Below are 12,558 nucleotides of genomic sequence, written 5' to 3'. Positions count from 1 at the left end.
AACAAAACCAGAAATTGACCGCGTGCAAAAATGGAACCCGTTTGGCTCGGAAACGGCGGAGCGACGTAGATTTCCGAGCTCCAGTAGAAGGCCGCAGGGAGGCCGGGGCCGCCAGATGGCAGCAGCCTGTGCTCTGTGAGGACGCTGGTCGTTGGCCTCCGCAGCGGATCTCCAACGAGTTCAAAACATTTTTTGAACGACCCAATGATTTGTTCACCCCCCCCCCCCCCCTTGTTACTCAGTCAAAAATGGGTGCTCATCAGACCCGTCCAGTGTTGAAAGGTGTGCTTGAGAAGCTGCAAGTAATCGAAGATGCGGTTCACTTACAATAGACGTTTTATTGGTTCAATAGTGCTGCCAGCAGTCGTCTGGCAGATTTCAATACACACTTCTGAGATGTTCTAGTTACAGTTTTCCCACAGACAGTAGAAATTGATAAAGACATACATTTGTTGGTGTTTGTTGGTATAATTATTTTGTGTTAATATCTTTTTTTGGGCTTGTTTCATCCTGCTGGTAAAAAGATGGTCCCCGTTGTATCTGCTTGTGATTTAGGCTTAGGTTTAAATCTTGGTTTACACGTTTGTTAGGTTGGTTATGTATTCAAATCCTATATCACAGAGTGGAATAGTAGTAGGCGAGATTAAAGCAACGTGTGCACGAACGTGAGTGCATGTTTGTGTGCGTGCACAAATTTGAACATATACACGTAGATATGGAATGCACAAACTTTTATAATAAATACACTTAAGCTAAGAATATAGGAAGAAAAAGTGACACCTGTTGTTATTCCTAATCATCAGTTTCAGTTTTACACGCAATAAAACTGAAGCTGTCGTAAATGCTGTAAGAATCCGATATCCAATCAAATCAGCTTCTTAATGCTTATATGATATGCATTAACGGAAGATCTTTGCTTGTGCATTTTTTATTTTGTATTTTTTTGCACAAGCAAAATCATTTATTTCAAATACGTTATTCGTCGTCAAAAATTTGCATCTTTGTTGAATCTTTCTGCGTATAGTCTTCACTTAAATTAGTGGCGTTCACGCTTACAAGCATGCTGCATACATACCAGCGTCTTTCAGCTACGCCACTATCCAAGCACACACACACACACACACACACATCTGCTTTTGCTTTGCCTTATATGTCGGACATGCCTCGTATTCATTTACCCATCCATATTTTCCCAGTTGAAAAGCTGGGGGAACGCCGGCGGAGAAACCTCCCCATGACCAGCCGCCACGGCTGGTGATGCTCTATAGTTTTAACCATAACGTGTTTATCCCGCTACGTTTCAACCAGGGAGTCCAAAGAGTTGACATTCTCTCTCTATCCGTTTTTTTTTTTTTGCTCTTCCCCTTCACTTCAGGAGGGATATGTCATCGGCAAAGTCTCCGTGGGGGTTGAGGCAGCGGTCGAAGCGCCACTGGCACACCATGAGGCACAGTGGCAGCATGAAGAGGGCGCAGATGCCCGCCATGATGTAGGCGATGGTCATGAGCGTGGACTCGTCCGTCTGCGGCGTGTTGTAGCCGCAGTCCTCCAAGTCCACGCCGTGAAACGGGCCCTCCACCGACGCTGTGCGGAACTCGTCATGGACTAGAGAGCAAAAACACAACGGGGGAAGGAACGGGAAGTGAGAACAGTACAGTATATGAGTTGTAACAATGCTGACCTCCCGCTATTTCTCACATCAATCTCCACCCGGGCCTTCCAAACCTGGCTATCGCCGTAAACCAACCCTCCTTTCATTCACAACACGCGCCTCCTCAATTCACCACAAACCCGTTCTCATCCCGTCCCCCTAGCTCCACCTCCTCACCGTGGCACTTGCTGACGGCGAAGCCGATGCGTTTCCTCTCACGGTCGAAGACCACGTAGAAGCCCTCCATGATGACGGCTCCCATGACGGTGCCGGTGCTGGACTGGGACACAGCGAACTTGTAACAGTCTTCCTGGGCCGAGGCCACGTCTTCCACCGGCCGCAGGTATTGCTGGAATTCCGGGTCAAAATAGGTGTGAGAGAAAGAGGGAAGCGGGGGGAGGTGGAGAGAACGGTCCAGTGAGTGAATTACTTGCACCACTCATCAGATATCCAGACGGGTACAAACTGGAAAGTCCAGCACCTGGCACTGTCCTGATAAACTACCTGTCCTCTCTAGAGACCGGCTATTTCCTCATTATGTCAAAGGGAGCTTTGAGTTCAACTAATGTTTGAGGGGATCCAGGTGAAAAGGAAAAAGGTGAGCAAGAGGAGTGTGTATCCGTTTGTACTGTATGTGTTAACTGACTGAGCGGCACTCACTCACTATGCGTGGTGAGAAATCACAAAGCCTGACTAGCTTCCACACAGGTACTAAATGGATGCTGTTCGATTGCTCCTTCTGGAAATGGTATTTTGCTTTTGCTGCTGATCGGCTTGGCCTTTGCTTTCTGTATTAAAGCGAGGGGAAGAACGACTTATGGTATCCAAACCTTGTTGGGAATGACCAAAATTATCCACGGGAATGAACGTGAAACCCCCCCTGACACCGGTGAACATCCAGGGAATGGATATTGACAAAGTGGAATCTTACAAGTACCTGGGTGTTCATCTGAACAATAAACTAGACTGGACTAATCACATACATGCACTTTATAAGAAGGGTCAGAGCAGACTCTATCTGCTCAGAAGACTTAGGTCCTTTGGAGTGCAGGGGGCTCTCCTGAGGACCTTCTTTGACACTGTGGTGGCATCAGCCATCTTTGATGGAGTGGTCTGCTGGGGCAACAGCCTCACCACAGGTGACAGTTAGAGACTTGATAAACTGATCAAGAAGGCCAGCTCTGTCCTGGGAGGCCCCCTTGACTCAGTGCTGGTGGTGGGAGAAAGGAGGATGATGGCTACACTGTCATCCATGATGGAGAACGAATCCCATGCATGAGACTGACGGCACTGGAGAGCTCCTTCAGCGATAGGCTGCTTCACCCAAAGTGTGGGAAGGAGCGCTATCGCAGGTACTTCCTTCCTGCGGCTGTCAGACTGTATAACCAACAGTGCAGCCAGTAGAACACACGCACGCACACACACACACACACACACACACTTGTGAAAAAAATCCAAGTGCAATATTTTATATATTAAAAAAGAAAAAATGAAAATGCAATCCCTGATGTGCAATGTGTCAAGATATATGCAATACACTTAGTAGTCTGGTTCCTATTTATGGTGTTCATTTTATTTATATTTTTCTATATATTTTATATTGTTTATAGTGCTTACCTTATTATGCTTTTTATTTTCTGCTGTCCCCTTTTTGCTGTTGGAACAACGTAAATTTCCCCAGTGTGGGACTAATAAAGGTTTATCTTATCTTATCTTATCTTATCTTATATCATCTTCACACCGAGGTGGTTTTCAGAAGGACGACAAAATATCCACTTCAGACCTCTGTTTAGATGATATGGTGGTGGGTCGGGTCGGTTGAAGAGTTTTGTACTGGCGCGGAAGGGAGTAGTTACGCCCACCTGCGGGAGGATGGAGATCCTGAAGGACTGGTTGCGGTTCTCGCTCATCAAGTAGAGAGAGATGACGGGGAAGATGTGCCAGGGGGTGGTGCCGGCCTGCCAACACACCAGCTGCTCCCCCAGCCAGAAGCCGGAGGGAAACTGCTCCGTCTGCAGGAAGGGGGAAACAGAGAGGTGGACGGGCGAGAAGTCGTTCCCGTCAGCAAAAGTGAACCAGGGCAACTCTTTGGTGTCCTTTAAGGACAACAGTAAGAACTGACGTCCAGGATATTCCCACGGCACGGGTGAAATATGGCTGTCATATGAGAAGTGCTTTCACTCACAGACTAAAGCAGATAAACTGTCAAGGCGTTCAGTGTGCGGTTGAACAATTTCACCAATGAACAGTCGGACTTGATGGAGACACTGGCGATGGCTACTGTATGCGTGGATACACGTGTGGAACGAGAATAACACAAAAGGTGAAAAGAAGAAGTGGACTACTTTGGACGCAGCGGAGAGACCCAGTAGGAAAGGTGTGCAGGGTGAGAGCACTGACCGAGGAGGCAGCTTCGATGGCCTTGACGGCGGCCTGAAAGACCTTTCTGGGCAGGCGCAGGTTGGTGGTCCCACTGTCCACGATGCTCTTATCATAGTTATACTGAATGGAGAGAAGGGTAAGACATTAGTATGTGGCAGAAATGGACTGAACCATCGGTCCGTCCAGTCAATGATCCTTAAAACGGCTATTACCTCCTTGCAGTCCATGTTAAGGTCCTGCCCGTTCACTTCAATGCGCACGATGATGACCTCATAGTACCACTCCCTGCGGATGGGTGTGTACCACAGCTCCCCAACGCAGAGCAACTTGTCCACTCCTCCAATGATCTGGGAGTACGAGGACAAAAACTATCAAATGCTGGTGTTGAGTGAGCAACGCACTCATGGTCTGAGGACGTGTGTGTGTGTGTGTGTGTGTGTGTTTTTTTTGGGCTGTGTGTGTGCGCCTGACCATGCTGCCTCCCACGGTGGCACTGCCCAGGGAGTAGTTCTGCGTGAACCCTGCCCCGCACAGCTGCAGAGAGAAGAGGTTCGGGACAGAGGACTGGCGCACCAGAGAGTCGAAGAAGGGCTCCAACATCTCGTCGGGCTACGGAAAGAAGAGAGCGAGCGAGACAGATGTCAGCATGCAGGGAGAGGAGGATTGCTTGACTCCTGAATAAGCAAGAGAAAAAATGGTTTGTAGCTTGGGGGGTGGAGAGTTTTTCTAAACAATGAAACAACAATGAAACAAATTACGGTTGTCCTCCTCAGGTCAACCAATGTTCTATCAACCTTCTTATTCTCTACTCTCTTGCCCATATAACGGTGACCGGTCAGCCACACTCACACATACACACACACACACACACACCAACCTTTCTGTTTTGCTAGGCCTACCTTCTTTCCCTGTATCTAGCCATCTTACCTTGTGATCTAACCCTCTCCACCTCCACCCACTCCTCCCTTACCCGTGCTATCTCGGCGTAGGCCAGTCCCAGGATGCCCTCCCAGTTGGAACCGTTGATGAAGAAGCGGTCCGACTGGGTGATGGCGGCGATGTTGGCGCGCAGCGTGGCGTTGGGGCCGTGGGGCACGGAGACCAGGTCGGTGCCCAGCTCGCCCTCCCAGCGGCCCTGGGTGTAGGGCACGTAGACGCTGCGGCCCAGGTCCCGGTACGAGTTGGAGCTGGTGGGAAGAAGTAGAAATAAAGGAATGGGGGGGGGGGGGGGGGGGGGGGTTGTTAGTTAATCTTGCTTTATCCCTGATGGACCTAAAACATACATGACAAAGACCAAATAATTATGACACAGGGATTATTCTGATAACCTTTTTTCCCTAATTTACTATAGTGAAAATCTTGCAGAGGTAAGAAACTATTATTATATATAAGATCTTTATCTTCATCCAGCAAAGAAAAACAGCCAGGCAATCTGTCCCGAAACAACCGTCAGGTGTAACTCAGAACACGCCACGGTAATAACTCCATAAAAAAAACCATTCTAATTCCATTTTAATTCATCACAATCCGCATAAAGCCCACAACAACGTTGCTATCCCGCTTTGCAGAGGACGCTTTCCCCTCCGCATACACAGCTGAAGCCGAAAAACACACTTAGAATGTAGAACATGTTTTTTTTTGTTTTTGTTAATTGACTGCGTTTGTTCAACTCGCATCTCTACTCACAGGGAGCGGTGGTAGTATCTACGCAGGTAGGGGTGAGACGCCGCCCCGACCGCAAAGTTGCTGCTGCCGGTGTCCACCAGGATGTTCAACTGAAAGAGAGAGAGAGAGAGAGAGAGAGAGAGAGAGAGAGAAATTGAGAGCACAAAGGGAAGAGTTACAGAGACGGAGGACTGAGTGGAAGAGAGGTGTACAGAGAGAGAAAGAGGTAGAAAGAGCATTTCGCTGATTCTCTGCAGTGTCCACTGTGTCGCAGGAAATCAATGTGTTTGCAAAATTGCAGCTCGAGTTACACTGCAAAATTGATTGTATCTTTTTTTGTTTTGTTTTGAAGGGCAGATTTTCTAAATGTCTGTTCCCCTGGAGACAGGGGTGGCTTTTTTATTTTTTATAAAACCCCAGAGATGAAATTCAACTACTATTTATTAAAAAAAAGGCTTATCTTACTTCTGGCCCTATACCGCCCACCCATCCCCCCCTTTTTTGGAGGGGGGGATGGTGCCTACGTATGCAGTTTTCTCTTGGATCCTCTTCCACCTCCCTCTCGCTTCTTCCTTTGCAGCATCCTGTGGGGAGATTTGTGTTGTTTCCTGTCGCCCTGTGTCCTTCTCTTTCCCCCCCCGCTCACTCTCCGTCCCATCCTATCCCCCTCTCTGCCTCTCACCCTCACCTCCTTCGTCCATCTAAGGTGATCTATGAGGTCTTAATAGTAACGACAAAATCACAGATGGATGGACAGACAGACAGACCCAGAGACACACGGATAGATAGATAGAATGACAGGATGAAGGACAGACGATGGGAAGACAGACAGGTCTGTGGTTGACGCCAGCGCGCTGTTTAATAATGGATTGGCTCTATAAATATCTAGAGAGGGCCGGCTACTCTGGGCCAGGAGACACACAACAAGTACGCTGCGAAATAGATTATCGCTTCTCTTTCCCCTTCCTCTCTCTCTCTCTCTCTCTCTCTCCCCCCCTCCCTCTCTCTCTGTTTGACTCCTTTTTGTGTCCCTTATACGGTAAAGAGTTGACACGGTGAGGGATTTGTCTTCCTCTGCTGGAGACTAATCGGCTGACTACCAAGGAATGAGCCATCGCCGGCTTCCGCTCCCCCAACACACAGAGACAGGGAGGGAGAGATTGAGAGTCACCTGGTCACACACACACACACACACACACACACACACACACACACACACACACACAGACACACACAGACACACAAGACTTAAGGCTGCATCACGACACAGAGACCTTTCCCCACTCTCAATTCTTCCTTTCTTTTCTTTATATTATATTATATTATATGTGTGTGTGTGTGTGTGTGTGTGTGTCTGTGTGTGTACGTGTGTGTGTGTGTGATTTAACTCCATGCACTGGAGTTAAATCTGGCCAGCCACGTGGATTATTTATTTAAAAAAATAAATAAATACATAAAAGCAGCTTTAGCGAAAGGGGACATCTGTCGTAACAGCAAGTGAAGATGTGAGTCACTCACCTATCGCGCCACACTTCTGATTGTCCTTTTTCAAACCAGGAAGCGTAAATGTTTCAACCCAAATCTACTTTCGTCGGCATGATAAGCTTAGATTTTCTTCCCAGTATTCTACAGAGAACCCGCTGTCGGGTCTGGAGTCTCGAACCAGGACCTGGACTGGTGCTGTTTACTGACCACATCTATGCTGCAGAAGTCTACCAATGGACTCCCATACTGTCTAGTTAAATCCTAACCCTTAACAATAACCCTAACCCTATTACAAGAACCTATAACCACACCTAACCCTACTTGTCATAATGCTAATAATGTTACCCACTAGAAATCCACTGCAGCCTGGCTGTCCTGCGTGGCCTCTTCTCAACATTTACATTTACATTCTCAAGGTTTCTTCCTTTTATTTAGCCTTTTTTTCGGGGAGTATTCCCTCGCCTGGGTGGAGGTGTAGACCAGGGGACGCCATTAATTTCTGTGTGAAGCCCTTTGAGACCTTACTGTGATTAAGGGCTACGGTACTAAACCTGACTTGACTTTTTCCTTCCCCTCTATCTTCTTTCGTTCATATCTGATCTCTCGTTTTCACAGGGGGTCACTCCCGCCCACCCTTCTCTGGATCCGAGGCCTCCTGTGCCAGCCTGTACCCTGCAGCTGCGCCCAGCTGGCACTCTTCTCTCTGCAGAATTAATGGTTCCATTATCTTTCACCGCCCCCCGGCCCACCCCGCTCTCCATCCCTCCATCCCTCCATCGCTCTCACGCTCTCTATTTTGCGCACGGGCACTTTGCGCCATCTGTCATTGCTGAGGACATCAACACAGGACAGCAGGACAACAGGACAACAGGCACAGTTATTTTGGAGCAATTTAACTACATTTGTTCCTACCAATATGCATGGCAATTAGAGCGCCGCCAGTGGTCTGCAGTGCTTAATTTGTAAATCAGGAGGTGCCGGAACACAGAGGGGTTGTGGATCTGGTGGATCTGGTGGAGAAAAAAAGTATGCACGTAACGCACGAGGGGGGTGGTGGCTTGAGCTGCCATGCGTAACGCGGCACAGGAGGCGCAGGGCTTTCTTTTGTTTTGTTCAATTAGGAAATGTAAATAAAAAAATGACAGGGCTGCCCCCTGAGAGACATTGGAATCATCAGTCGGGAGTCGACTGAAATTCAAGTCTAGCAGTCGTTTTGTTTGTATTTTTTTCAATCAGTGTGCATTACAATAACAGAATAAATAAATAAGGGGAATCATAAATATATTGTTGTCCGCCCCGATGGGCGGAGAGCAACACGAGGAGCAATGCCCCGTTCCTCCAAATAAAACAACTAAAAGCAGTGTGGGGACAGAGCACGGAGGAACGGGCCACGACTTGTAGGCCCCGTTAAGATTATTTTCCGCGCATAACGCATGGAGAGGCGGCGATCGGGGAGAGAGTCACGAAGAAAGTGTCCCCATTACACCTGCGGTTCCATACGCACTTGTTTCGTTCCGTAAGGAGACGTAAGATTCAAACACTGTTCACGCGCCGATCGCGAGCACCTCGTCGCTGGCCCGCCCATTGTCTGTACCGTCGGCGACAGGTGCGAATCCGATTCGACTGACAAAATTCTTAGTCGGGGAACAGCCCTAAATAACAATCTAAAAACACACTATTTCTATTTGTTTTGCGTGGAGAAACGACAAAAACGGAGCTCGCAGCTCGAGCCAGGGGCTGGATCCAATCAAATAGGTGCTGGTCCCAATCTGGGAGGTCCCATGTTCCGGCAGGTTCTGGCACAAATTAAGCCCTGGTTGTCAAGGCTATATTTTAGGCAAAGTCAGATACACAGAGTCAGCTTTGTGGGCGTGTCTTTGGCAAGGGAAGACAGATACTGTATATATATATACATACATATATACATATATATATATATATATATATATATATATATATACATACACACATACATACACACATACATACAAACATACATACACATTTCTTTTTTTAAGCAATGTTGACATTTTTCTTTTTTTCTTTAACATTTGCTGTGGCAATGTGAACGTATGTTTCCCTACCACGACATTCAATGTCATTTCAGAGGAAGAGTGGGCGGGGAGGAGGAGGGGGTGAGGGTGAGGGAAAGAGATTTACCTTCTGCGGGGGCGAGCCCACGGCCATCTCCACGTAATAGCCTTGGCCGGACTTCCCACGCAAGTTATCGATCATGTGCACAAAGTTGACGCCCTTGACGCTCCTCCGCCTGCGCGGCGGCCTCTCCGCGACGCGGCCCCCGGCCGCGGCGGCGGGCGTCGGGTCAGCGCGCAGCCCCTGACGCAACGGCACCCGGATGGCCAGGGGCAGCAGGCCCGGGGTGCTGGGCGCGGGGTGATGGGGGCTGCCACCAACCAGACACGCAGCCTCCCACAGGAGCATCACCCAGGTGACACGACAGAGAGCTCCCATCTCGCAGATCAGATGCGGTTTCATTTGGAGTTGCTGGGCCGTGTTTAGCTTGACATCTCGGCGCCGGGATCAGGTGCTGGTTTCGCGCAAATGACAGCTGCAGCCAGGCGTGATGGCGGGCTGAAGAAGAAAATCTCCCCGAAGCCCTTCATTGATGACACACGATTATTATATATAATAGCATATAGTCCAAGAGGGCATCTCGTGTAGGCATAAGAATTGAAATCCCACAGGGAGTATTAAAAAACCCTCCGTGTTAATTGTGAATGAAGATGCACATCATTCGCCTCCCCCGACGCGCGCGCGCGCGCGCGCTCCACGAAAGCCGCCCCCTCGCCCCCACCACCACCACCCCTACCACCACCACCACCCCCCACCCACCCCCGCAACGCAAGGCCGCTCGCTGCTCCGCACATCCCGCTCCGCTGTGATCCAAATCCCTCTCAGACGGAGACCCGGTTGGCAGCACCGCGATCCGCAGTCTCTTCCCCTCCTATCCGTCCATTCCGCCCTCCGCCTTCACCCTCTCACCTCCTCCTCCTCCTCCTCCTCCTCCTCCTCCTCCTCCTCCTCCACCCCCCATCGGCGCATCCTCCTGCGGCGCGGCGGAGCGTCGCTCTGCGGCCGCGCATCCCGGATGTGGCGGAGACGCCGCCCCTGCATGGCGGGAGATGTAGTTCTTATTTTGTGCTCGCCTTGCGGGGGGGGGGGTGCTGCGAGGTGGGGAGGCTGAGCTGCGGTCTGGCCCCAAAAAAAAAAAAAAGCTGCAAAAGAACTAGATAATAGATAGATTGGCCTAGTAGATAATATTATCTAAGGGTTTTTAGATTCTTCTTTCTTTCAGTCGGTGGCTGGTGCTTTAAGTGCTGCTGGTATTTCTGAAATGAATTTAACTGCTGTTCATTATTAACCATCCAATGGGCCGGTCTGCATTGATTGCAGTTGAATCTTTTTAGGTTTATGCCTCACCCTAGTTCTTTTGTGTGAAATGTAGGCTACTTTGGATTTCCAGACTGTTTATTTGAATATTTGATTCATAAAGAACAATATTAACATTGTTTTATTGTCTTCAACCAATGAAACAAACACTGATTTTTGAGACTTCGGCAATAACAGGTGCCACTAAGATAAGTGCTAATTATATTGGAAATGAATAACATGTTCTTATTTAAATCAATCAGGGTTGATAATGGGATGAGGGTGTTTTGCACAAATGTATTTTTTTAATTTTATAAATTTTATGATTTTATGATAGCCCAGCACCCACAAAATTAGTGGACCTCAGACAGGATATTATCTAACTATCTAACCATCTTAACTATAAAGGAAGGAGTCCGTTTGTATATCTGTTTGTCTCTCCATCTATATGTCCTTCGATTGTCTTGACAACTGTTCATCCGATCTACTTCTCTCTTCTACAATATTTCATTACTATATGCATCTTCATTGACTAAAATTACAGCATAAATGAATTTAGTTGCACCATTTCATAATCATTTTATAAAATTTCACTAAAATGAAACATAAACCTTACATTCATAGTCATTTTGCACAATTTCATAGTAATTCCATTAAATTTGGACTTTCCTTTTATGTATTTTAGGAATTTCTGCAATCCGTAGAGGGGCACAGGAGAAGAAACAGGTAAAACCCCCAAAAAAAGTCGAGAGAGAAAATATATAGTGGGCCTGAGTTAAAGGAGGGGGGAATACCTGAGAGAGGAAAAGCAATGATGGAAGAAAAGAGTAGAGGACTCTCCCAGATGTTGATGAGATTGGCTTGCAGTTATGTATGACCAAAATGAATGGCTAGCAAAGGCTGCCACCGTGGAAGCTTATCATCAAGATAGATCCGAGTGTAGTTTTTCCACCCCCACGGGCCCAACACACCCTTCCAGGTGCAAGGGATAGGTGCTACGTAGCAGCTGAAGATATTCTGGTCAAACTGATGGAGCCCTCATCACAGGGTCTTACCAGCACCATGGAGATCTACCACCTGTCTGCTCCAGGAGCATATGAATTGTCTACGCCCTGATAAAGCTGACCCAACATATGCCAAGATTTTCAAGCCCAGAAATGGATGGACTGTTGTTTCTGATGTTTATGCTTAAACATTGCGGTTGTACCATAGATTTAATTTTGCCGTTCACCGTTGTTGTCAATATTTACATGAGAGTAAATCGTACATGACAAATTATTTGTTTCACCAAATTGTTCAATAATGTTGTGAAGCAAGGAAGAATTGACTTGAGTGGCGAAAAGGTTGGAATTGTTTGCTGTAGGCCACTTGCCACCGCCGTCAGGGGGAACTTTTTTTGTTTTTAAATGAATATACCTTCAATCTGTTCCTCCAATGCAATTGATTTATAGTAAATAAAAACTAAATAATGTAGATTTAAAGTAATTTTCTATTGTAAATAAAAAAAAGTGGGTCCTTTTATGTCAAATTTTCATCCTGTATGTCATGATAAAAGTTCCATGATGTAAAAGTTTTGAAGCAAGTGCACGTGAAATAGTGTACAAAATGAACAAAAATGAATGTTCAACATTTACAGTAACAGCATATACAGTATGTGTACCCTTGGTGTAGACAATGATTTTAAAGCTTGAAATCAATCTAAGACTAAATAAATAGGAATTATTAGCTTTTTATTGTGTCTGACTGTGTTGACAAAAAAACTAAGTAGGCGTTATGACAGAAAAAAAACCACATAATTTATGAAAACATTACAAAATCAGGAGGCTGTACCGAAATTGCTTGGTTGCTGAGACTTGTATCTAAGAACAAACAAGTTCAGATTTCTTAACATTTAAATGTTATTTCTTTTCTTTTCGAAATGAAAACCTGTTTTATCCAAATTCACAAGAATCAATTAAAGAAAACATTTGAATAAATGCTTTGAT

At 46.9% G+C, this 12,558-nt stretch overlaps 1 protein-coding gene across 1 annotated transcript; it reads right to left on the bottom strand.

The window, feature by feature from the left end:
* Window positions 1-337: 337 nt before the first annotated feature.
* bace1 (beta-secretase 1) lies at window positions 338-9,842 on the bottom strand. The gene is made up of 9 exons (XM_080007417.1): window positions 9,344-9,842; window positions 5,720-5,808; window positions 5,004-5,220; window positions 4,505-4,642; window positions 4,246-4,380; window positions 4,052-4,153; window positions 3,514-3,663; window positions 1,829-2,000; window positions 338-1,605 (listed from the first exon to the last, which is right to left on the bottom strand). The coding sequence occupies exons 1-9, from the start codon at window positions 9,677-9,679 to the stop codon at window positions 1,367-1,369; spliced, it is 1,578 nt and encodes a 525-aa protein (XP_079863543.1). The 5' UTR covers window positions 9,680-9,842; the 3' UTR covers window positions 338-1,366.
* Window positions 9,843-12,558: the final 2,716 nt, after the last annotated feature.

The sequence above is a fragment of the Zeus faber genome (assembly GCF_960531495.2).
Source record: "Zeus faber genome assembly, chromosome: 9".
NCBI lineage: Eukaryota > Metazoa > Chordata > Actinopteri > Zeiformes > Zeidae > Zeus > Zeus faber.
Note: the sequence above shows the minus strand (reverse complement) of the source record. Positions and strands in the feature narration are given on the sequence as shown.

Excerpts from the sequence above, each read along its gene's own strand:
- bace1 (XM_080007417.1), bottom strand. The coding sequence starts at position 9,679 with ATGAAACCGCATCTGATCTGCGAGATGGGAGCTCTCTGTCGTGTCACC. Across the intron at positions 3,664-4,051 it reads CCATCGAAGCTGCCTCCTCG|ACGGAGCAGTTTCCCTCCGG; the intron begins GTCAGTGCTCTC and ends CCCTTCCTGCAG. Across the intron at positions 2,001-3,513 it reads GGATCTCCATCCTCCCGCAG|CAATACCTGCGGCCGGTGGA; the intron begins GTGGGCGTAACT and ends CCGGAATTCCAG.